General features: G+C 46.2%; 1 protein-coding gene across 2 annotated transcripts in view; it reads right to left on the bottom strand.

Annotated features, from left to right (window-relative positions):
- Positions 1-27061, bottom strand: part of LOC149470089 (occludin-like) — a 95917-nt gene that overhangs the window by 52004 nt on the left and 16852 nt on the right. For both annotated transcript variants that reach the window (XM_089667503.1, XM_089667498.1), the window contains exons 2-3: positions 24966-25682; positions 24702-24863 (exon numbers count right to left, since the gene is read on the bottom strand). In XM_089667503.1, the coding sequence (XP_089523629.1) occupies positions 24702-24863; positions 24966-25667 (864 nt within the window). In that variant the 5' untranslated portion in view covers positions 25668-25682. The remainder of the gene's footprint in view (positions 1-24701; positions 24864-24965; positions 25683-27061) is intronic.

The following is a 27061-nucleotide window of genomic DNA, read 5'->3' as shown; positions in this document are numbered from 1 at the left end:
GAGATGCCTAACCTCCCATATTTGCTGGTATAGTCCAGCATCTCTGTACTCTACCCCCCTGATGCTGTGTTTTGGGTTATGTCCCGAGCTCACAGCATCAGCTTAATTTTTGTAACTGAGCACTGAGCATGTGCAGTAACCCAAAAAGGGTATTAGCTGAGGGAATCTATGATAGGACCACCCAGAAAAAGGGTGTGACCTAGGTGAGACTACCTAGAAAGTGAGCTTAACCTGGGTGGGTTTCTCTGAAAGGTGGGCATGTCAAATGTAGGCCATGGACAGGTGGGACAGCCTCCCAGGGACTAGGAGGATGTTAATAAGTATGCAAGTGGCATTTCTACTGATGAAAATATCAAAGAGACCCCTTCACCAAACCATTTATTTTAATGGCAATCTTTTTATAGGATTATTTCTGGATTTAACATATTTTAGGCATATTATTTACCAGAAAACTGCTACTGGGTGCTGCCATCTTGGACGTGATGTCAGCAGTCCCAGCACACTCAGAACTGTCACTCAAGAGACACTTTATAGTGTTTGGCTTTATTCCTCCTGTTACGGATCCGCCAGGTGGCACCTCTTGCAGCCCACTAGGCGGAATCACCCGGAGCGTGGGGTCTAAGTCCCGGTCTGCGTTTTCACCAGGGCCCCTGATGGTGGGGATGGACTTGGAGCAGAACCGGGACCAGGTCACGACCTCCGAGCAATACCACCCGTGGCAGAGGGAGCCTCCGTGGATAGAAGTAGGACAGAGTAGAGTCAGATGTGAGGAGGCCGGCAGGACCTGGCAGGATAAACCGGCGGTTGTCACCGTGGGAAATGGCGTGGTACCGAGACAGTAGGCAGAGAGTGGTCAGGTCGCACGCTGGGTCAGTTCCGGGGTCAGTCCGCAGAATGGTCAAACAAGCCGGGGGTCGGGACAGGAGAAGGCAGCGTAGTCAGGGACAATCCGGGTCAATCACAGGGGAAGGCAGCGTAGTCAGATAATCCGGCTCAGGGCAGGAGCAGGCAGAACGTCAAACAATCCGGGTCACAATCACAGGAAACACAGGTATCAGATCAGACCTTGCGGCGATTTATGACAGTGCAGGGCATCTTTAAATATCGCGCCCTGCACTGCCATTGGCCGCCCAGGACGCGCCCCCGGGCTGTCATTGGTTGCCCGAGGCGCGCCCGCGGCTCCTACTGCGCATGCGCGGCCTCCTGTCAGCCGCGGCCCGCCGGGATCTGGTGCCTGTGTCCCGGCGTGAGCCGCCGCTATCGCGCATGCGCCGGGGACGGAGCCGCGGCGGACCCTGACATTGCCCCCCCCCTACGGGCACCCTCCGGGAGCCCCACTGATTTCCCCACCGCGGGTGGCCACGAAAGAACTCCCGGATGAGCCTGGGAGCGTGAACATTCTGGATGGGTTCCCAAGAGTTTTCCTCAGGACCATAACCCTTCCATTTTATCAAAAACTGCGTCTGGCCTCCCCTCCTACGGCAACCGAGAATCGTTTCTACCTCGTACTCTTCTTGTTCACCTATGGTGACTGCCTCAGGAGGCCTGGATTCCCGATCCGGAAAAGGGTCCGATGCGGCCGGTTTCAGAAGAGACACATGAAACACCGGGTGAATCCTGAAAGACTCCGGCAGTTCGAGTTCGTAAGCTACCTCATTGATGACTCGCTTGACTTGGAACGGGCCAACAAATTTCGGACCCAATTTCCTGGATGGACACTGCATCTTCAAGTTGGCAGTGGCTAGCCAAACCCGGTCTCCAGGTTGAAGCGCCAGTTCCCCCCTTCTCCTCCTGTCAAATGCCTTCTTGCTGTCCTCCTGGGCTTTCGTGATGGCCTCCTGGACTGTTTTGTTATTGGTCGAAAGGAAATTTAGGATGTCTTGAGATGCTGGTACTGAGCTCTCTGGCATGAGATCGGGAAGAAATGTTGGATGGTAACCGTAATTGGTGAAGAACGGGGATTGCCCCGTAGCGGAGTGGTTCGAGTTGTTGTAGGCAAACTCCGCTGACGGTAACAGCGTCAACCAGTCGTCCTGTAGGTAGGACGTGTAGCATCGGAGGTATTGCTCTAATACTTGGTTGGTCCTCTCTGTTTGCCCATTGGTCTGGGGATGGTAAGCGGACGAGAGTGACAACTTGATTCCCAATGCTTCGCACAAGGCCTTCCAGAACCTTGAAGTGAACTGGGCTCCCCGATCTGATACTATATCCTCGGGAACTCCATGTAGTCTAACTATTTCCTTGATAAATATTCGTGCAGTTTCCGGCGCGGATGGTATCTTTTCCAGGGGTACGAAATGGGCCATCTTAGAGAAGCGATCGACAATCACAAATATGGCAGTGTGGCCTTGAGACGGTGGGAGTTCGACAATAAAGTCCATGGCTATCATTTGCCAGGCCCTCTTTGGAATTGGCAACGGGCGCAACAATCCCCAGGCCTTGCTTCTGGAGGGTTTATTCCTCTGGCAGGTAGGACAAGTCTGAACGTAGCGCTCGCAGTCCTTGACCATGTTCGGCCACCAGAATGAGCGCTGCAGAAGTTCCAGGGTCTTCGTAACTCCGAAATGGCCCGCCATTGGATGGTCGTGGCAGTGGCCCAGGACCATGGTTCGGACTCCTTCGGGTACTACGATCCGACCCTCCTTCCACAATAACCCTTCACGGTTCAGGAGAGGTGTCCCAGGCGGCGCTGGTAGTCCCACGGAAGCGTCAAGAAGTGTGGAGCGGAGTTCCATCTGTAGGACGAGGAAATTTCCGGATGGTAGGATCGTGTCAGGTCTTGGTGTATCGTCGGGGTCCTCAAACATGCGGGACAGCGCGTCCGGCTTAGTGTTCTTAGAGCCAGGTCGATAAGTTATGTGGAAGGTAAACCGGGAAAAGAAAAGAGCCCATCTCGCCTGGCGTGGCTTCAGTCGTCTGGCTGTCCTCAAATACTCCAGGTTTTTGTGATCGGTATATATCAGGATGGGGTGTGTAGCTCCTTCCAGCAAGTACCGCCATTCTTCCAGGGCGGTCTTTATGGCCAGGAGCTCCCGATCTCCGATGTCGTAGTTTCGCTCGGCAGGTGTCAATTTCCTGGAGAAGAACGCTACAGGATGTAGCAGCTCCTTGGTGCCGTTCCTTTGAGACAGGACCGCTCCTACCGCGTTTTCTGAGGCGTCCACTTCCAACACGTATGGGAGAGAAGAATCGGGATGACTGAGTATCGGAGCAGAGGTAAAAAGTTTCTTGAGAACTTCAAAAGCAGTTTGTGCTTCGGTAGACCACTTAAAGCGGATCCCCTGTTTAGTCAGTTGCGTGATTGGGGAGACCAGTCCGGAGAAGTTCTTGATAAATTTTCGATAAAAGTTTGCAAAGCCGATAAAACGCTGCACGCCCTTCTTATCGGTGGGTATCGGCCAATCCAGGATTGCCGAGACTTTCCGGGGGTCCATCGCGACCCCCGCGGGGGAGAGAACCAATCCCAGGAATGTGATCTTATGCTGTTCAAAACAGCATTTGTCTGCTTTGGCGTATAGCCTGTGTTGGCGCAAACGTTCCAACACCCGCATCACGTGATTTCGATGAGCCTCCAGAGAGGGCGAGAAGATTAAGATGTCGTCCAAATAGACAACCATGAAGATATCAAGGAAATCACGAAACACGTCGTTTATAAAATGTTGGAAGGTGGCCGGAGCGTTACAGAGCCCGAACGGCATGACCAGGTATTCAAAGTGTCCGTATCGCGTACGGAAGGCCGTCTTCCATTCATCACCTTCCCTGATACGAACTAGATTGTAGGCCCCCCGTAAGTCTAGCTTAGTAAAAACCATTGCGGACCTTAACCTCTGGAGGAGCTCGGGAACCAGGGGTAACGGGTAGCGTTTTTTCACCGTGATCCTATTCAGGTCGCGGTAGTCTATACAGGGCCGCAGTGTCTTGTCCTTCTTCTCTACAAAGAATAGCCCGGCCCCGGCTGGGGACGTGGAAGGGCGAATAAACCCCTTCTGAAGGTTTTCGTCTATGTATTCCCTCAAAACTCCTGACTCGAGCTCTGATAAAGGGAAAATACGGCCGAACGAAATTTCAGATCCGGGCAGGAGGTCTATGGGACAGTCGTAAGATCGGTGTGGAGGAAGTGTGTCTGCCCCTTGCTTACTAAACACGTCCAGAAAGTCGTGGTAGGCCGGGGGAATAACCTGGGACAGATCTGTATCCCCATCCATGCATAGGAGTAATTGGGGGACCACGGGCCCTGAGACGTGGCAACTTTTCAGACAGTATGTGGACCGAAACTGCACGGTTCCCTTCTCCCAGTCAATCTGGGGGTTATGGGCTCGCAGCCAAGGAAGCCCCAGAATGACCGGGAAAAGGGGAGACGCGATGGCGTCCAGACGGAGGAATTCCTGGTGATGATCAGCCATTGAGGCGAAAATAGGGGGTGTCTCCTGATTCACCACTCCCGATTTTAAGCTAGACCCATCCGCCAGGAAGATGTTCAGCCCCCTTTCCTTGGTCTGGAGTGGGATACCTTGCTGGTGAGCAAACGTGAGATCAATAAAGCAGCTACATGCCCCCGAATCTATGATAGCTGTCACCGTCAAGGTTCTTCCTGGGAGCTGTAAAGACACCGGTATGGCCAGATAACTTGACTGATCACCCCTTTCCGCAGATAACGGAAAAAAACTAGAAGTGGACTTACATTTTTTCGTAGGACAGGAGCGCACCCGGTGGCCAGCTTCTCCGCAGTACAGACAGAGGTTCTGTGATAGTCTCCTCTGACGTTCTTCGGCCGATAATGTGGACCGAGCCAGTCCCAGTTGCATGGGTTCGGAGGTGTCCTCAGGTTCCGAACTCCGGGTAGTGCTTCCTGTGGGCGGGAATAATCCCCTTGATGGTACCCAAGCCGCCCTTTGACCCTGGTTGCTTCGTTCAAGCCGGCGTTCTCTCAGTCTGCGGTCAATTTGTATGGCCAGCTCGATTAGCTTCTCTAGGGAGTCAGGTAGGCCTACCCGTGCTAACTCGTCTTTGAGTGACTCAGATAGCCCGATGCGAAATTGGTGACATAATGCCGCATTGTTCCATCGGGTGTCCCCCATCCAGCGTCTGAATTCAGACGCGTACTCCTCGGCTGCCCGGCGACCCTGCCGCAGAGAGTACAAGGTGGACTCTGCGGAAGCAGCTCGCTGAGGGTCGTCATATAGTATGGCCATGGCTCTAAAAAATTCAGTCACGGAATCAAGATGGGGGTCGTGATTCTCCATCAGGCGATGAGCCCAATCCTGGGGCTCATCCTGAAGGAGAGAGACTATAAACCCCACCTTGACGGTCTCGGTGGTGAACGTGCGGGGCTGCAGGTCGAAGAACAGGATGCACGCATTCCGGAAAGCCCTGAAGCGGCTTCGGTCTCCACGGAAGCGTTCTGGTAAGGGAACGCGGGGTTCAGGAGTAGGGGGTGCGGCCCCTGCTCTGGGAGCTGGGGTAGCAGGTGATTCCCCAGGAGAAGCTGCGGGACTCGAGCTCTGTGCCGGGGATGTAAGGGGGACTAACGTCTCCATGCGGTCCTCAAGGTGGGAGCATCGGGTATGAAAAGTCTGGACCGCTTGGGTTAGGGTCGCCATATGCTGGCAGATATCCTCCAGGGAGGCCGGGCCTCTTCCTGACTCTGTCATGGCCGCAAGGTACTGTTACGGATCCGCCAGGTGGCACCTCTGGCAGCCCACTAGGCGGAATCACCCGGAGCGTGGGGTCTAAGTCTCGGTCTGCGTTTTCACCAGGGCCCCTGATGGTGGGGATGGACTTGGAGCAGAACCGGGACCAGGTCACGACCTCCGAGCAATACCACCCGTGGCAGAGGGAGCCTCCGTGGATAGAAGTAGGACAGAGTAGAGTCAGATGTGAGGAGGCCGGCAGGACCTGGCAGGATAAACCGGCGGTTGTCACCGTGGGAAATGGCGTGGTACCGAGACAGTAGGCAGAGAGTGGTCAGGTCGCACGCTGGGTCAGTTCCGGGGTCAGTCCGCAGAATGGTCAAACAAGCCGGGGGTCGGGACAGGAGAAGGCAGCGTAGTCAGGGACAATCCGGGTCAATCACAGGGGAAGGCAGCGTAGTCAGATAATCCGGCTCAGGGCAGGAGCAGGCAGAACGTCAAACAATCCGGGTCACAATCACAGGAAACACAGGTATCAGATCAGACCTTGCGGCGATTTATGACAGTGCAGGGCATCTTTAAATATCGCGCCCTGCACTGCCATTGGCCGCCCAGGACGCGCCCCCGGGCTGTCATTGGTTGCCCGAGGCGCGCCCGCGGCTCCTACTGCGCATGCGCGGCCTCCTGTCAGCCGCGGCCCGCCGGGATCTGGTGCCTGTGTCCCGGCGTGAGCCGCCGCTATCGCGCATGCGCCGGGGACGGAGCCGCGGCGGACCCTGACACCTCCTGACCCAGATGCTACATAATGCTGTTACAGTACTTTCTGGGAAAGGGCTGAAATGGGAAGTTATTCATACCTGAAGAATATTTATACCTCAAGAATAATTTAAGCAGACCTTCATCTGCATCACTTAAAGCAGAACTCCAGTTTTTTTCTTTTACTATGCAGTGGGGCTGCCGGACCGCGCGGGGGGGGTTGACGGGTCAGGTTGGTATGTCATTGGTGTCCTCTCCCCTAGAAGAAAATGAGCATTTAATCCATGCAGTGCAGGCACTGCCCCACTGCACGGGCAAAATTGTTTTTCCAGAAATCTGCTTTAAAATCTACTGGGGGGACAAAAATGCTTTTCTCCAAGATCTTGATGTGTACAAATGGGATCTCCCTGAAAGGCACTGGTGATGTTGCCTTCCCAGGGGGCATCAGTCAAGCTCTGACTATGTCACAAGTGCCTCAGTGAAACCAGAAGTAGGATACATGTATACTAATTAGCCATACCATTATGATGAGCCGGCAGGGGCAGACTGACAACTCATGGGGCCACCAGGCAATAGGGGATCATGGGGCCCCTGTGTCCTTGCCCACACTCAAACACACCCACAAAAGCCTATGAAAGGTACCTGTCAAGGTCCTACCTTTTACCAGAGGTTATGTTTCTCCATGTGCTGGCATCCATCTTGGATTTCTGCAGAGCATGGTGGGAATCTTTTATGCCTTCAGGCCTCTGAGGTCCATCCCCCAGAGGGGTGTGGCTGATCACATATAAGCCTGTGGTCCGCACATGCCCTTTGCACTTGTGTCTTTGTGTTGCTATAACTCTGTTCTGACTCTCGTGACTCTCCTGGAATCTGACTCGGCTTGTGACCTGACAATTCTTTGTGTTCTCCTTTGATCTGACCCTCCGTTGCTGAACTCGGCCTGTGACCCGTGATTCTCGTCTGCTGTCCTGTACCGTTTTGTCCCGTTGTTGTCGACCCGGCCTGCCCGACTACTCTATTGTCTTTTCCACCAGCTACACACCATTGGCGGTGGCCATTACCGCAACTGAGGTGTCTCGGGGGCCGCGACCTGGTTCCTGGCTGCGTCAAGTCCGTCCCCACCATCAGGGGCCCTGGTGAAGGGCAGCCTGGGACTTAGACTCCGCGCCCTGGGGGACTTCGGTCTGTGGGTGGTGGTTGTCGCCAGCCAGTGCGTTACATTGTTATTAGGCCTGCCTGTCCGTTCCTCAGCTCCTGCCCTGACAGTACCAGGGGCATCTCATGGGGCCCCTTACTTACCCACGGCCCTCGGGCAGTGCCCGAGTTCCCAAATGGTCAGTCCGTCCCTGTGAGCCAGGCTCCCTTTTGTTGCCAAAGATCCCTAATCCATTGAGGCTTGGTTTCCAATAGACCTCTGAAGGTATGCTGTGGTATCTGGCACCAAGCCATCAGTAACAGAGCCTTTAAAGTGTTTGTTACCCCAACATTTCATATTCCTGATATGTGTCAGTTGTACCATGTACCAGTTTTTGCTTCCTCTGTGTGAAATTCTTGCTGATCCTGCCAGTCCCCTTCCTTCCTATTCCAAACTGACCACACTAGGCATTCAAGCTCATACATAGCAGCGTGGTCAGTTTTCTGGCTGTGCTGCGGGAACAGCCTGTCTGTCATGGTCTGGGATCAGCCTATAAGGCCAGGGGCTGTAGCAATAGAGAGGTTTACGAGTATTCGGCTGAAAATATGCAAGCAGATCCCCCTAGCGGATGATGCACAGGGTCTAAGCACTAGTTGATATTCTCCTGATGGTGGAGATGAGTTTTGCTGCATGCTAGCATCAGGTTGTGATGCTCAGGATCGCCCCACCAGTAGGTGAGCAAGCTGAGGTCATGTAGCAGGAAGGATGAAGTAGAAGTTTAGTCAGTAACCAAACCAAAGAAGCAACTGGATGGGAACAAAGAGAAACGTAGTCAATGAACAAGCTAAGTGTTGATAACAAGTGGTAGTGAAGATAAGGACTGGAGAATGTATGCAAGGAGCAAGATATCAGCTGGAGAGAGAAAAATAATCTGACAAACAGGAAGTGCAGAGACTTCCTGATAGCTTACATCCGGAAGCTCATGGGAGGAGCAAACAGTTCAACGCTCACCAGAAACAAGCTATAAAGCAAGGCTCTTTAAAAGATCAGGCAGGAAGTGTCCAACATCTCAGAATGCAGAATGAGAAGGGCTACAGCCAGAGGTTCCAGGTTCAGATCCAGACTCTGAAACTGCCTGTCCTCCAATGGTCAGACTTGTGCTGACGTGCCCCTTTCACAGCCATTCACTAGTAAGATAGGTGTACTGCTCTTTCTGTGCATCTTGCTGACATGCCCCCCTGCAGTCTCCAGCTCTCCAAGCCCCTTATGCAGCTGAAAACAGAGATTATGTGATCACTAATAAAAATGGTATAGATAAAAACAAATGTTTCCCTTTCATTTTTATTTTAAACTGAATGAGTTATTTTACAAGGTAAAGGTTCAGATATACTTTCAGTCCTGAAAGTTGTGCGGTGGAGCCTTTTATGGATTGGACTTGTTTTTCCAGCTCATTCCACAGATTGTTGATGGATTGAGATCTGGGGAATCTGGAGGCTAAATCAACACCTCAAACTTGTTGTCGCATTCCTCAAACCATTCTTTAGTCATTTTTAGTGTGTGGCAGGGTGCATTATCCTCCTGAAAGAGGCTATTGTGATCAGGCAATACCATTTCCATGAAGGGGTGTACTTGGTCAGCAACAATGTTTAGATAGGCGGTACGTGTCAAGTAATGTCCATATGAATGGCAGGACCAAGGTTTCCCAGCAGAACATTGCCCAAAGCATCACACTGCCTCTACCGGCTTGCCTTCTGTCCTTATTGCTTCCTGGTGCCATCTCTTCCCCAGGTAAGCGACGCACATGCACACTGTCATCCACACAATGTAAAAGAAAATGTGATTCATCAGACCAGGCCACCTTCTTCAATTGCTCTGTAGCTCAGTTCTAATGCTCACATTCCCATTGTAGGCACTTTTGGCTGTGGACACAGGTCAGCATGGGCACCCTGACAGGTCTACGGCTACGACGCCCCATACACAACAAACCATTTTTTCTGCTTTCAAACTATCAACTGCAGAGACAACATGTTCACTTACTGCTTAACTGCTTCCCTGCTGCCCTATAGCAGAAATACTGCTACTGTTAAACAGCACACAGTTAACCCTTTGATCCAGGGGTGGACTAACAACTCATGAGCAGGGGCGGACTGACAACTCATGGGGCCCCCGAGCAATAGGGGATCATGGGGCCCCTGTGTCCTTGCTCAAACTCAAAAAAGCCTATGAAAAAGGTACCAGGGGCATCTCATGGGGCCCCCTACTGACCCCAGGCTCTCGGGCAGTGCCCGAGTTTCCAAATGGTCAGTCCGCCCCTGCTCATGGGGCCCCCGGGTAATAGGGGATCATGGGGCCCCTGTGTCCTTGCCCACACTCAAAACACACCCAAAAAGCCTATAAAAAGGTGCCAGGGGCATTTCATGGTGCCCCCTACTGACCCCGGGCCCTCGGGCAGTGCCCAAGTGCTCCAATGGTCAGTCCGCCCCTGCTTTGATCACCCCCAATGTTAACCCCTTCCTGCCCAGTGTCATTACTACAGTGCAGTGCTTTTTATTAGAACTGATCACTGTATTAGTGTTATTGGGATGTCAGTTGCAGTTAGTCATTTCCCCCCCAGTGTCAGAATGCTCGCCGCTGTCCTGCTATAAATCGCTGATCGCCGCCATTACTAGTATATAGAAAAAAACTAATTCCAGTAGATATACCACCATTTGTAGATGCTATAACTTTCACGTAAACCAATTAATTTACATGTATTGGGATTTTTTTTAGCAAAGACATTTAGCAGAATACATTTTGGCCTAACTGTATGACAAAATTTGATTTCTGACATTTTTTTACTGGATATGATGGCCTTTTTTTGTTTATAGTGCAAAAAAAAAAAAAATGCCCAGATGATCAAACACCACTGAAAGAAAGCTGTATCTGTGGAAAAAAAGGGACATAAATTTCATTTATGTAGGGTATTGCACGACCACGCAATTGTCAGTTAAAGTAACGCAGCGCTGTATCGCAAAAAATGGCCTGGTCAGGAAGGGGGGAAATCCTCTGAAGGGCAAGTGGTTAATATATCCCACCAACTTTCAGATGCCATTGTAATGAAATTATCAATGTTATTAATTTAACCTGTCAGTGAACATTATATTATGGCTGACTGTATGTGTAAGTAAAAGATTAAGGGCTAATTCACATTAGATGCAGTCCAGTGCATTTTTTTCCTGCATCAAAAAAGCATGCACAGTGTTCTCCATGTATTCCAATGGCCCTAGTTCATACCAGTGCAGCCATTTCCAGTCAGTTTCCGGGGCAAAAAAAAAGTAGAACATGCTGCATTTTTTCTGCACAAAACCATAGTGGAACATGGCAAATTGCATCTAAACTACACCGAAACAGAGTGTGGTGTGAACTGTAAGCAAAAACATATCCAGAATGTATCCAGAGTAACTGTTTGATTAAAAAATTACTTGGTGTTGATTTGGGATGCAAAGGTATGTGTACCATAGATTTTTAGTGTAGGGGGAACTTTTAGCTTTAACAGGGATGTATGAAAAGTCAGTCATTATATTAAAGTATGGGAAGAGAACAGTCATATATTTAATAACTCCGGCCTGACTAGAGGAATTATATTATCAGCCCATCGATGCATAGAACTCTAAGAGATTATTTTCCAGTGCACACAAGCAAATAAATGTTCGGAAATTGTACATGTGGGTAGTTCTGCAATTCTCAGAAATCCTATGGCAGCACAAGAACAGTTTACGAATCACACTTTTAGCATTGTTAACAATGGTGTTCTTTATAAACATTTAAACAGAATTTGTTACATTTTGATACAGGAATAGCCAACGTGTACAATATTACATACAATTGCATTCGAAAAAAAGGGTTGTTTCCTATTTATTTGGTTTGAGCTAGGTTTTCTCCACCCTGATAATAAAGTGTGAGATTAATTTGTTGCCTTGGCTCATATTAAGAAAAGTGTTAATGAGTCACTAAACAGAAACTGCTCATATCTTTGAGTAAATATACACTCAGAAAAAGACTGGCAGTTAGAGCACAGCACACATGATTTTGTGTTACACGCCTTAATACAGGTAGCATCATTAAATGCATTTATTAATAATTTACATATATAATATGTAAAACAAAAAAAAAGGAAAGAATAAAATGATGTTAACACAATCACATAAATGTAAAAAAAGTTATTGTATAGTATTATTTTCAGCACTATTGCGCAAATTAGCAAATAGAACAGGAATACTCTGCAAAGTTCTGAATCCCATAGCAATCAATCAATTGTAACTGGGGGCAGGGGCGGACTGACAACTCATGGGGCCCCCGGGCAATAGGGGATCATGGGGCCCCTGTGTCCTTGCCCAAACTCAAAAAAGCCTATGAAAAAGGTACCAGGAGCATCTCATGGGGCCCCCTACTGACCCCAGGCCCTCGGGCAGTGCCCGAGTTTCCAAATAGTCAGTCCGCCCCTGACTGGGGGATGCCTTCAATGATGAGATTGTTTGGTAAGAATTCCGATTATATTGGATGAATATGCCAACCACATACTGGGGGAGGCAATTATGAATGCATGCTATCTCAAAAACCAACTACCAGGAAAATCAACGGAGAAAACTCCATATGAACTGTGAAATGGAAAGGACCAAAATCTGAACATTTTTGGAAGCAAAGCCTGTATACACATCTCAAAAGAAAATGTACAAAATGGGATGTTTGTGCAAAGGAAGGTGTACTTGTGGGGTACAGTAAATCTCAAAAGGGTAACAGAATTCAACACGAACAAGATATTGATCAGTAGAAGTGTTTGTTGATGAAATGTTAGTGCCTTCAAAAATTAACAAACTAACACAAACACTTCAAACTGAGGGAAATTGCACATCAGTGCCACGTGAAAATAAAGCACAAAGGAACACAGAAGTAGCAATTATCACAGACAAAACAACAACTGTGAAAGAAGAAACCAGGCCACAAGAGGCTTCAATCAGGAAATTCACCAGAAGCAATAAAGGCATCTCAGTCTAACGTCTGTCCTATGTTGCTCACATAGCATTAAAACTAGAGCCAGATTCATGGGATGAGATGCAAAGACTTTCAACCCATGAGGAACAAAAGAGGATCAAAACTGTAAACCGAAATGAGACTAGTATAAGGAGTAGCTGTTGAGTGGGGGTGTTGGAATACAATGTTCATGTATTTTGTGCAACAACTACATCATCAACTACAACCAATAGATGGCAGTGTTTATAAGTTTGTAGCTGCATCTATGGTATACTCTGTCTTTTCTCTAAATTAACTTTCCTGTTTCCTTGTTGCAGTGAAGCAGAAAAGCACATGTGGAATGTGCACTGTTTGTTTTCTCTCTCCATAGACAGAATTTCTAACAGTAAATATATCTCTTAATCTCATATATCATTGTCAGATAATTGGGTTCATTATTGGATTGTGGCTCGTTAGTAGCATGACTTTTAATTGTCTTCTTAGGAGTATCAAGATGTTAATATGAGATGCATACAGTGATTGTCAAATTTTAAATTTGTATCCACTCTTGCCAAACCATGGATTAGTATGTGATTTTAGCTAAAGTGATGTATTGCGTTTCATATACTAAATGTACACAGTAGTTGTTCATAATGCAAGCAGGTTTTATTTCTCGGTGTTCGTTGTTAATAAGTACATTGTGCAGTACATTTACTTACTTACCTTTTTTTGTGGGGCACACAAATTTACTAGTTGATTTCTGTTCTGTACATAGTCAACTTGCATACTACTTGAGATAAAAACCCAGTTGCAATCTTTGCACATCACAAATGCAGCAGTAATGCATTGCTGTAGCTGCCCTCTGACTTTCACTGCTATTTTCCTAACACATACTTGCATCACATTTTCATCACTATACCCACTATCTTGTTGCTCTGTGAAAATTGTATGTACTAAAAGAAAACCTATGCATTGTATATGTACATATACTTTTCTTTCATTTCTCCATTCTCTGACTGAATCAAGGTCTGACAATCCCACAGGCAAGCGGTCCGGTGTTGAAGGCATAACTGAATTGTTTTGAGTTCCAGAAAAATGATTGGAAGACAACCCTGCACCAAGAGGGTATTCAGGGCTCTATCCCAGGTGGAGGAGTTGATGTCCATCGTGAGGACATTCCAAACCAAGGGCAAGAAAGGATTTCCGTGGCTCCAGTGCTGAGCTCATCATCCACCATGTCAGTACAAGCTTGGTTTTTGCTGCCCAAGCAAATGGGACAGTCCATTGACTGTACCTTCTTGATCAAGCTGCCAGTATGTTAAGTTGCACAGGTCCAGAGTGAAACTAGACATACAGCATTATCTCAAATGAGGCCACCATTAAGCTCAGAACCCTCATACAAAAGTGCAGAGTAGGCTGACTCCTGGATCACAGAGTCTAAACCTGGTAATGAAAAACCAGGAGCTTCTAGATAGGAACGAACACCTTGGACTTGGTGATATCTAGCATCTGGTGCCAAGGACTCCAAGTAATAAAACTCTTGCAGCACCAACTTCTGGAGATTCTCTTCAGGGTCAGACTGGCCAAGTGGACATTGAGTAGCAATGAGGAGCATGCAACCCAGTCCTGTGTGCACTGGAGAAAGGCATGTTCATGCTCAGTAGGCTCATCTAAATACATGCTATGCAGCCTCAGTGTAGTGCATTGGCCCAGAGCCCAGGGAAGGGTGCCAAATTTTAAAAAAATGCTGCAGCCCTCAGCAGATGTCTTTTCCTGCATGCTCCCACCAAGCAGAAGGATGGGGAGGAAGGGACATGCCCCACTTAGGATCTTTGCCCTCTAGGTGGGCATACTCCTAATAGGTCTTCAGGGATAGGATTCCACCAGACAGGTGGACCATGGCCCTGGACCTGTAAACCACTCTGTCTCAAGCAGAGTCCAGTGCTGGACAATACATTATAGGCTGGCCCTATATCTACCTCATGGCATGGTCTAGGTACAGCCTCCAAGGCTATGCTGAGGATTAGCTGATCTGAAAAAGCTGCAAACGCAAGCCCCAGAGGCTATTCAGCCACTGAAGAAACTTGCTAGATAATAAAGATCTTGATAAAAAGAAAAGTGGGTAGCTGCTCTCAGAGAAGAAGATGTCCTCTCTCCTAGGAGATGTAAAGGGGACTCGGATGTAAAGGGGGACTCTAGGGAACCCTGATGTAAGGGAGGGTTCTGAGGACTCTAATGTAAGGAGGGGGGGTCTGATGTAAAGGGGGATTCTGGGGGACCCTGGTGTAAGGGGAGGGCTATGAGGATCCTGATGTAGGGGGCAACTTTGGGGATCCTAATAAAAGGGGAGCACTCACAGCTTTTTATAACACATATTCTGACTGAAAGATTGTTCAGTAAGCAGGTGCAAAAAGCACTAAATTGTACCTAGCAGTGTACTGTTTTTTTTCAATCTTCCAATTAGAATATGTGTTTTAAAAATCTGTGAGTATACTGTCTACCACAATAGGGTGCACTTTGCACCTGCTCAGGTTACACAGTAAGGCTGGCTATTATTGAGTCTCAGGTTGCTTTTGCACCATGCTGCAAGTCCCAGCCACAGGAATCTACTTTTTGAGACCTGTGAGCGGATAACAGCAGCCACCGAGCTTATAGTATACAATGCAATGACAGGCTGTCAGCGGATGCAGCTATTTTTGACTGTACACACAAACAGCAATTAACTGCACCTTGTATGCATCCAGCTGCAATCAGCATATGTAATCACTGGCTGTATGAACAATAGTAGCAGTCCCAGCTTCAGGAATCAGTATGATTGGGATTTACAATGTGGTTAAAATGACACTAAAGCTTCTTTTTTTTTTAAATTAACAAACATGTCTATACACCCCTAACAACATCATAGAGGACGAACAAAACGTGTGTTTTGTGTTGGTGAAGGATTTCTCCTTCTGATGTTTTTCTGGACACTCATTGGGCCTACCCTGTTTTTTTGCTGTTGAACTCTCTGTTATACGCTTGTAATTTTTGGATTCTCTGTTTTAAGGAAGAGCATATTTATATATATGCACTTTTTATCAATTTATATCTATACTTACCTGCTCTGTGCAGTGGTTTTGCACAGAGCTGCCCAGGTCCTCTTCTTTTGGGGTCCATGCCGGCACTCCTGGCTCCTTACTTTCAAGCAGTGCCCCCAGGGAAAGTTTGTCCTGGGGTCACCGCTGAATGCTTGTCCCCGAGCCACTGCACTATGCGTCCATAAGGCACATAAAGCTGCGACTCGGCCCCGCCCCCTGCTCTCCCCTCATTGGCTCACTAGCTGTGACTCTCGCTGCTGTTTCGGCCAATTAGGAGGAAGAGTCCCCACACAGAAGAGGCTGTTGAGAATGTTGCTGGATCGTAGGGGGCTCAGGTAAGGATTGGGGGGGGGGGGGGGGCTGGGGGTCCCCTGCACACAGAATGCATGAAGGTAAAAAACCTTGAGCCTTTAGAACCACTTTAAACACTTGCACATAGGAAAGGGAACAAGGGAAGGTGCCAAAAAATGCAGTGCTCAGATTGGCAACTGTAAGACACAGGGTCAGCTTGGAATATACTGGTGGGTGGATGTGACGTCACTGGGGAAGGATCGGTGCACAGGAAGGCAAGCTACATTCTCAGAGCTCTCAAGCTCCTTCTACAGGCCTTCTACAGACCAGGCCGATCTGAGCACCTCTCCAGACACCAACCATGAATTACAGTGGGACCTGCAGCCAGACCCTGGGCTGATAAGGAATTACAGTTGTAAGAAAAAGTATGTGAACCCCTTGGGATTACGTGGAGTTTTGCATGAATTGGGCATAAAATGTGCTCTGAACGTCATCTAAGTCATGACAATAGAAGAACACAGTCTGCTGAACATAATACTACACAAACATTAGATGTTGCCATGGTTTAATTGCACATAACATGTAAACATTCACAGTGCAGGGAGGAAAAAGTATGTGAACCTTTGGACTTAATAACTGGTTGACCCTCCTTTGGTAGCAATAACCTCAACCAAACGTTTCCTGTAGTTGTAGATCAGACCTGCACAATGATCTGGAGTCATTTTGGACCACTCCTCTTCACAAAACTGTTTCAGTGTAGCAATTTCTTGGGATGTCTGGTGTGAATCGCTCTCTTAAGGTCATGCCACAGCATTTCAATCGGGTTGAGGTCAGGACTCTGACTGGGCCACTCCAGAAGGTGTATTCTGTGCTGTTGCAGCCATTGTTTTGTTGACTTACTTTATGCTTTGGGTCATTGTCCTGTTGCATCACCCATCCTCTGCGGAGCTTCAGTTGGTGGACAGATGGTCGTACGTTTTCCTGGAAAATGTCTTGATAAACTCTGGAATTCATTTTCCCATCAATGACAACAATCCGTCCAGGCCCTGAGGCAGCAAAGCAGCCCCAAACTATGATGCTCCCTCTGCCATGTTTTACAGTGGGGATGAGGTTTTGATGTTGGTGTGCTGTGCCTTTTTTTCTCCACACATAGTGTTGTGTGTTCTTCCCAAACAACTCAATCTTGGTTTCATCTGTCCACAGTGTATTTTGCCAGTAGTGCTGTGGAACATCCAGGTGCTCTTTTGCAAACTTCAAACGTGCTATAATATTCCTTTTGGACAGCAATGGCTTCCTCCGTGGTGTCCTCCCATGTACTCCATTCTTGTTTAATGTTTTCCTTATTGTAGATGTGTCAACAAAAATGTTAGCATGTGCCAGAGATTTCTGTAGGTCTTTAGCTGACACTCTGGGATTCTTCTTTACCTCATGCAGCATTCTGCGCTGTGCTCTTGCAGTCATTTTTACAGGACGACCACACCTAGGGAGAGTAGCAACAGTGCTAAACTTTCTCCATTTGTAGACAGTCTGTCTTACCGTGGACACATGAACATCAAGGCTTTTGGAGATACTTTTGTAACCCTTTCCAGCTTCATGCAAATCAACAATTCTTGATCGTAGGTCTTCTGAGAGCTCTTTTCTGCGAGGCATGGTTCACATCAGACAGTGCTTCTTGAAACCAGTAAACCCAAAACAGGTGTGTGTTTTTTAAGGGCAGGACAGCTGTCAGCAACACATCCAATATCATCACACTGATTGGAGTCAAGGTTGGCTGACTCCTGGCTCCAATTAGCTCTGGGAGAAGTCATTAAGCTAGGGCCTCACATACTTTTTCCTCCCTGCACTGTGAATGTTTACATGTTATGTGCAATTAAACCATGGCAACATCTAATGTTTGTGTAGTATTATGTTCAGCAGACTGTGTTCTTCTATTGTTGTGACTTAGATGACGTTCAGAGCACATCTTATGCCCAATTCATGCAAAACTCCACGTAATCCCAAGGGGTTCACATACTTTTTCTTGCAACTGTATGTGCCTATGATGACAAGCTCTTTTACTTCTATCCTGTGAGTGTTTACATCACTTGCCCCAATAAATTGAGTTTTAATATGTTTAGGTAATAATATCTCCTCCTTATATTTGTCCTAACTCAACGAAGCGCAGTACCCGTCTGTAGCAGCTCTGTCCTCTCTCCCCGCTTTCACAGGCTTTGCTGAGGCAGCGGGAGCTATTGGCTCTTGCTGCTGTCAGTCAAATCCTGTACGGAAAGAGTGGGAGATGGTGCCGGCCCATGCTGTCTGTGTCTATGGATGCAGGCAGCCTGCCTCGAAATTGAACCCACAGCTGTGTCACTATAGAAAATTGGCTTCCTATGGTGTCACACCAAGAAGAGGAGGAGCCATGAGTTCCAGAGGAGGTTCGAGGCCACTCCGTGCAACGCTATTACACAGAGCAGGTAAGTATAACATGTTTGTTATTAAAAAAAATAACTTTACAATTACTTTAAATAGACTGTACAGACTAAAAATTCTAGATAACTAAACCAATACATACAGTTGTGACCAAAATTATTCAACCCCCACTGAAATTGAGTGTTTTGGCCAGTTTGACATTGCTTTTGATCATTCAGTCATCTTGCTTACATTTACATTAAAGAGGCACTTGTAGGTCAGACAAATATAACATAACAGTTATAATGAAATAACCACAAATGTCTTTTCTGTGCTCACAGCATTATCAGTTTTATTCAACCCCCAAGTGACATTCAATCTTAGTACTTAGTACAGCATCCTTTTACAGTTATAACAGCTTTTAAACGTGAAGCATAGCTTGACACAAGTGTCTTGCAGCGATCTACGGGTATCTTCGCCCATTCTTCATGGGCAAAGGCCTCCAGTTCAGTCACATTCTTAGGCTTGCGCACTGCAACTGCTTTCTTTAAGTCCCACCAGAGGTTCTCAATCGGATTTAAGTCTGGTGACTGCGATGGCCACTCCAAAATGTTCCAGCCTTTCCTCTGCAACCATGCTCTAGTGGACTTGGAGGTATGCTTGGGATCATTGTCCTGTTGAAAGGTCCAACGTCTCCCAAGCCTCAGGTGTGTGACGGACTGCATCACGTTTCCATCCAATATCTCCTGGTACTGAAGAGAATTCATGGTACCTTGCACACGCTGAAGCTTCCCTGTACCTGCAGAAGCAAAACAGCCCCAAAGCATGATTGACCCTCCACCATGCTTCACAGTAGGCAAGGTGTTCTTTTCATCATAGGCCTTGTTCTTCCTCCTCCAAACATAGCGTTGATCCATGGGCCCAAACAGTTCTAATTTTGTTTCATCAGTCCACAGAACACTATCCCACAACTTTTGTGGTTTGTCCACATGGCTTTTGGCATACTGCAGTCGACTCTTCTTATTCTTTGGAGACAGCAAGGGGGTACGCCTGGGAGTTCTGGCACGGAGGCCTTCATTACGCAGTGTGCGTCTTATTGTCTGGGCTGAAACTTCTGTACCCACATCTGACAAATCTTTTCTCAGTTCCTCAGCAGTCACACGGGGACTTCTCTCCACTCTACGCTTCAGGTAGCGCACAGCAGTCGAAGTCAGCATCTTCTTTCTGCCACGACCAGGTAGCGTTTCAACAGTGCCCTTTGCCTTGAATTTGCGAATGATGCTTCCTAAGGTGTCTCTTGGTATGTTTAACATCTTTGCAATCTTCTTATAGCCATTGCCCTTCCTGTGAAGAGAAATCACCTCTTCTCTTGTCTTCCTGGACCATTCTCTTGCCTTCACCATGTTTGTAACCACACCAGTAAATGTCTAGAAGGAGCTGAGTATCACAGTCATTTTAAAGCTGCCTAATTGGTGCTTATTATGCTTGATTGCTGCTCGGTGACATCCACAGGTGTTTTCAATACCTGATGGAAAGCACCTGTATGAACCTCTGTTCTTCAGAGTGGTAGTCTTTAAGGGGTTGAATAATTGTGGCAATGAAGAAACCACATAAGAACCATTTACTACTGTATTACATAAACAATTGATGTCATTTTAGTTGCATTTGGGTAGTTACAACGTCCTTGTAGGATTTGATTCTGAATACAATTCCAAATGTACACTATAGTCCCTAAACCCCTTTACAGCATTGGGGGTTGAATAATTTTGGTCACAACTGTAAATAATTGTATTTATTAACAACACCTTCTTGGATGTTTTCTGTCCTTATTATGATAAATTGATACATCTTCCAGTGCCAAGTACTGTATATCGTTAAATCACAGCCATGTGGGCACATACGCTTTTTTTGCTGGCAACATCCAATTTTTGCTACAGTGCACTACATGCACCTAACAAAATGCCCAATTTTAGCAAAGTCAGAAGTTGGGAGGTATGCCCTATGCTCCTGAATACTGTGCTGTGCCCTAGTCCTATAATGTACGATTAAAATTTTTGTTTACCATGTTTATGTGAGAAACTAGGTGACACATATACACTGTTCACAATCATGCCAGCCAGCAATGCCACACAATATCTACTGTAGTTTACATACAGTATATATAATACAGTGTAAATTGTGAGTCACTGCTGGCTGGCATGTTTGTGGAAGGTGTATACATTCACCTAATTTCTTTTATTTATATATAAAAAAAATATTATTTATAATATACACTCACTAGCCACTTTATTAATTGTTTGGCAACACAAATTGCTAATCAACCAATCACATGGCAGCAACTCAATGCATATGGGTATCTAGATGTGGTGAAGATGACTTGCTGAAGTTCAAACCGAGCATCAGAATGGGGAAGAAAGGGAATTTAAGTGAATTTGAATGTGGCATGGTTGTTGGTGGCAGACTGGCTATTTGAGTATTTCAAAAACTGCTGATCTACTGGGATTTTCACATACAATCATCTCTATGATTTACAGAGAATGGTTTGAAAAAGAGAAAATATCCAGTGAGTGGCAGTTGTGCGGACAAAAATGGCTTGTTGATGTCAGAGGTCATAGGAGACTGGGCAGACTGGATCGGGGTGATTGAAAGGCAACAGTAACTCATGTCAATATGGACCAAAATCTCTGAGCAATGTTTCCAATACTTTGTTGAATTTATGCCACTAAGAATTAAGGCAGTTCTGAAGGCAAAAGGGGTCCAACCAGGTACTAGCACGGTGTACCTAATAAAATAGCTGGTGAGTGTATAAATATATTTATTTATTTTTTCTGCCCCCATCCCCTGAGAGGGACTGGAAATGCTTAAAACATAGCACGCTGCTCTTTTGTAGGATAAAGTAACAGTGAGTATGCCACGGCTGAAAGTGATCCAATACAATGATAAAAAAAGTATCACCCTTTTTTCAGCTTGAAATGATACCCTTATTATAACCCTCTGAAGGTGCATTTTTAACCGCCTCCCGCCCGCCATATAGTACAATGACGGGCGCAAGGTGGTTCTCTTGTTCTGGGAGGATGTCATATGACGTCCTCCCATTCTAACTGCTCATGCACGGCTCCGGGAGCGCGCAGCGTGGCAATCGGTGGTGCGCTGTGTCCCTCGGACACAGCGGATCACCGATCAATGGAAAGAGCCGAAGATGTTGGCTCGGTCATATGATCATCTGTGTCCAATCACAGCTGATCGCATGTAAATAGGGAAATGCCGGTTATCGGCATTTCTCTCCTCACGAGCTGTCACGCTGAGGTGATTAAATACCACCGAAATAAAGCTCTATCTGTCACAAAACAAATGATAAAATTTCATATGGGTACAGTGTTGCATGACCGCGCAATTGTCATTCAAAGTGCGACAGCGCTGAAAGCTGGAAATTGGCCTGGGCAGGAAGGGGGAAAAAGTGCCCTGTAGGCTAGTGGTTAAAGACGATCTTCAGTCAGTTAAAAAATTAAAGTCTGCAGCTGCTGACTTTAACCTTCCTAGCCGTAATCCTGAGTGTGGCTCAAGGTTAATTTAAAGTACCAAAAGCGGTAACAGCGAGCCACACTCAGGATTACACTATAGTGCTTGTCCTGCGATCCCTCGATCTTTACCTTGTCCTGCGATCCCCCGATGTCCTCCCGCTGTGCCCTCCTGTACACACCTAACAATAATTTTTCTTCAGTTTGTTCAGTTCATGTACCTAAATATTACATAGGGGTGCAGACATTATTTCTACATATTAAATAGCTATTTAATCTATTATTGGACCACTGTAAGCGGTTATTTCTGTGAATGGATGTTTTTGGTTTGGAGAAAGTGGGGATGGGTTAACCTCCCGTTCAGTTTTTATTGCTATCGAATCTTTATACAATCCTGTATTTGCCCTAGTGACCATTGTTACCAAGAAAGAGATTTGGCAGGTGTAGATAGCTTGTCTGCCACTAGATGGCTCTGTTCCCACTATGGTATGGCAAAGGGAATAGTGTAATTGTTTGTTAGGTTCCCTTTTAGAAAAGTCCCTCTTTAGTGATATAATGGGAGCAGTCAGTGCCCGTATATATATGCCAGCATAAGAGAGATGTCAGGGGAGATGGGGCATGGGAGCCAAAAACCCCAGAGCTATCAGGATGAAGTTTGCTACAGTCTTAAAGGCCCTTAATGGGGCTGAAGTCCCAGGTGAGGTGGTACAGAATTCAGTAGTAACAGCGGTAGTTGCCCTGACTCCCCTGTCCTTCTGCTGTGGATCCTGTAGCAGAGTGCAAAAGGCCAGGTCAGAGTCTTCTAATGTGAGTACTGAGGATATCTGGGGCATCTGGGAGCATGCTGGCTGGGCAGAGCTATGGAAGAGCCTGTTACACTAAAGAGGGCACCTTTATTCTACTTGGTGATGGAATCTGAATCCTGTGGAATTATAATACATAAGGGAAGTGGTCCCAACCTTGTGGTGCTCCCCAGGAGAAGAGGTGCAAAGGGAAGATGGTTTATAAATTAGATGCTCACATTCTGCGCAGAAATGACAACTACAGCATGTCTACTGTGTATGGTGCTCCATGCCAAAGAATTCAGTTAGTATGTCAAATGCAATGTCAGAACATCTTGCAAAGTTATAGTAAAGTGCGGGAAATGCATTTTATGTGTGGACATCCCTTTATTACTAAGGCCTATGGCCAGGAATGTCATGAGTGGGACTATGGCCATAAGCGTGACACAATATGGCAGATGGTTGCATCAACAACAGGTGAGTAGTTGTCCTATCCAAGAAGAAGCGAGGCAGGGACTTGCGCCAACACCAAGCCTGCCATGTGCCCCCTTATAGAAAATGATGGGACATCTTACAATAAGAAAACCTAAAGTGGCAATTTCCCTCACTTTGGGCAATTTCCTTTAACTTCCTGTTGCATTTCTGTGGCAGGAAGTAAAGGTAAATTCCTCTAATGGTGATCAGACAGCTGAAAAAAACTCATAGGGTTTTTATCTTTTGCATAGTCTAGTCTGTCCAAAAATACAAACAATGTTTTGGCTATACATACACTGTATTGCTAGTGTAACACCCTTGCTGTAATGTCAGCTGAAGGATGTTAAAAACTACACAAGATGGCAGTGTCCTGCAAATTCAGTGACACTCTGCAGAGCAGCCCCATGGACCTTGTATGCTGAACCGCAGGACACTGCTGAATGTATCAGAGGACTACTTTTCCCAGAAGAGCTGACATGTGGGTGGGGGCAGATATATAGAGACAGCAAGTCCTACTGCCGGTTAGATGCTTTATTCGCCCAAATCTTCCTGTTTTCCCTGAGTGCATAGAATGGGGACAACGCCCAAATCAAGTGCCACTTAAGGGGAGAGTACTTGTCCTTTTCTTCTTCCTCTTCTTGTGACAATCTTCTAAAGAACTGTCACCTACATCACATTTTACCTGTGCACCAACTGGGCCCCAGCAAGTTTGCAGAAGAATCCTCACTGCATTTAAAGGCTCTTTTTTCTCAGATTTAAGCCTTGCCATCAGGTTCTGAGGGCCTAAAGCTAGCTAGTTCTACTGTTTTGCTAGTTTGCATTGCTCACTGGGGTTGACAATGCCTCAGGTTGAAGGTATTGGGCTAAATTCTGAAAAGCAGGCCTGCTAACACTGATTGAGATTCAGCTGTATGTGTTGTTTCTTTGCTTAAATTTGCTAAGAATAATAATTGCCATTACACATACCAATAACACTTTGTACTGTTTAACCAAGCTTACATTGACGTTCAATATAAATTTCATATCAGTTTACTCTAACTTGTGCGTGATCTACTTTTTGGTGGTAATTTACTCTGGTTGAGAGAATCCTGTGGTGTCAGCAGAGGCTGGGCTTTCAGAAAGGGGTCCAGAATGACAGGGAGCCCGAAAATAACTCAGCGACTCCTAAGGGGGTAGTTCTACACAAGTATGAAATTTGTAATATTTCAGGGAAAAACAGATAGTCCAGGGAGAGAAGAGGTAGGGGTCCAGCAGATCTTCACAGTAGGTCTACATCAATGGTTGCCAACCTGCTGCAACTACACCTGTAGCATGTCCACAAATTCTATAATCTCCTTCAGTCTTTGGCAGTCTTAACTACATTACACATACTAAATATTATGTGAAGCCCATTGATGGTGTCAAGGGCTGCAGCTGAGGCACCCTATACCTTTTAAGTTGACCACCACTGATCTAAGTAGATAAGTATAACATCATCTTCTACATACCCTTTCCACATGCAGTATATGTGCAGCATATATGCTGTTTTTGTAACAGCTAAAGAAGCAATGACCATTAAGAAATATAAAAGTAATTTAAATTTAAAAGTACCGGTAAATTTACATTTTACAGATCAGTAAGAAGTGAGATTTAATCAATAATTGTAATTTAGCCCTTACCCATTCCTCCACATTAGGACCCTCTTGATAGGGCTCAAAGGGTCTCTCCCAGTAAATATTAGGCTCCCCGTAACGCCATATCTTGCCTCTTGTCTTCTGTGCAAAGAAGGATGTGACACAGAGCAGAATGCCCACAATAAAGCCACACACTATAGCAATAGCCTGGGAAAAACATAGGAATGATGCCAGTTATATGCTATGTGACAAAAAAAAAAAACAACAAATGCAACTTTGATCTTTTCAAGGCAAATAACATGAGCTTACCTCCTGTGGATCCACCATACAGTAGTGGTAGAGATACTGATTCATGATGCCTGCTCCAGAAGCTGCAGGAGTGTAGAATTGGTTACATAATGCCATCATCTGACTATAATACATGCCACCACTCATCTGGGCTCTCGGATTTACTCCAACAATATACACAATGGTGGCGATAAGATCCAGGGTAGCCAAAACTGCACTCAGCACCAATACAATCATAAAGAATTTACGTGACCGTGTTCCACTGGATTTAGTTACACTCGCTATAAATAGTCCCAAGTTAGCTATAAAAGTCAACACAGACATGGCCATCATGAAGCCACTTGCTGCTTGGGGATTGGTCATACCATAGCTATTACCATAGCCATAGCCACCAAGGTATCCCCCATAACCATATCCACCATAGCCGTATCCACCTAAGCCACCTAAGCCACCCATGTAGCCATAGTTATATTCCCAGGCCAATGTTGATGCCACACAGGCAAAAACAGCCAAACACAAAAATACAACAATGCCTTGAAGAATTCGGACGATGCCAGGTGGTGAGTTCCACTTATAGAAGTGCTGCGGAGGGATGTCCTCTTGGTAAAATGAATCGGGATGTGCAGACTTAATGGGATAACCATAGGATCCATGGCTGTTCTGTTGATGATACGTAGGTGGGCTGTAATCTGGTGGGCTGTCATAGCGCTTCTGGCTGTACATTTTGATATTAATGTCCTGTAAGGTCAAAATAGAAACATAAAATAGAGTTACTTGTCCAACTTCCTAACTAAAGTGACTCATTTTGCAGCTCTGCTATCTACATCCACAGCTATAAAGCTCTTTCAGTGGTCCTACCAGAAATGCAGTGTTGTCCTCTGTCCTTTGCACTTTACTCTGTCATGAAACAGCAGTGATATCAGCCCTCTCACTGCACATCTTGGGACTACAGAACACCTCTCCCATGATATGTTGACAGGGTAAGGGGGGGGGGTGTTCTGTAGTGCTAACACAGTTTCTGGCCTAGGTTAACAACACTGCTCCTCCAAAGATACAATACGGTGGGTGAGCGTTGTCACCCTAAGACAGTAATAGTGTTAGTTGCAGGATTACAGCAGAAAATAAATTTAAAAAGCTGAATAAAAACAAACTAATGCAGTTACCACATCTAAGGTAAACTGAAATATATAATTTTTGTGGTATAGGTACACCTTAAGTTTCCGTAATTTTACTTTGTGGTGTTATCCTTCCAGCCCAGACAAGCAAAAACTAGCAAGGAGAGCCGATGTGAAGCTTAGAGGGTAAGTAAAGGAACTGAACTGAAGCTGAAAGGGTAAGTAAAGTTTACCCCAGATTTCCACATCGCCCTCTACACCCCCCTCCAAAAAAAATTAGATATTGGTTTGGCCTTAAAGACTAACTTCACTTTAGATGAGAAAAAAACAATGTCCTCTGGGTGGTCAATGTACACTGCAGGGATTTTTTTGCAAACTTTGTTCATATCCCTTGTTGTTCAGAAGTTTGTTCTGTGTTTGTTTGGCCATGTCCTTTGAATACTGATTCAGAATGAGAGAGGCTGGTCTATTATAATCACCTGGTGCACTCGCAATGTTCTGATGAGTACGTTACAGAGGCTGCATCACTTTAGAAGTATTTAACCCTTTATCTAAGTTCAAGTCTATATGTTTAGATAGGGTGGGTGCTACTCATCTACTCTCCAAATTATACAAATTACTATTGGAAAAATCGACCAACACGACTCCTTACTATATCCGAGAGTGGGAGAAGTAACTGGGCAAAGACGTGCCGGACGTTAGTGTATATAAAATATTATCCTTGGCTTATACTTCATCGGTTAACTCTAAAACCCAGGAAACCTGTTATACATTTATATCCAGATGGTATAGGGTACCTGATAGGTTATCTCGCATCTTCCTGAAATTATCTGGGCCCTGCTAGAGAGGGTGTGGGCAGAGAGGCACATCCTACATCTGTGGTGGAATTGTCCAGTCATTCATCCCTTCTGGTTTGACAATCGAGCAATCATTCATGAGGTGACAATTCCATCTGGCTGATGATCCCTTACCTACCCTATTCCATGGCACGGAACAATCGGT

The sequence above is a fragment of the Staurois parvus genome, unplaced genomic scaffold, assembly GCF_062004578.1.
Source record: "Staurois parvus isolate SC_StPar_1 unplaced genomic scaffold, SC_StPar_1.0 ptg000053l, whole genome shotgun sequence".
Classification (NCBI taxonomy): Eukaryota; Metazoa; Chordata; class Amphibia; order Anura; family Ranidae; genus Staurois; species Staurois parvus.
Note: the sequence above shows the minus strand (reverse complement) of the source record. Positions and strands in the feature narration are given on the sequence as shown.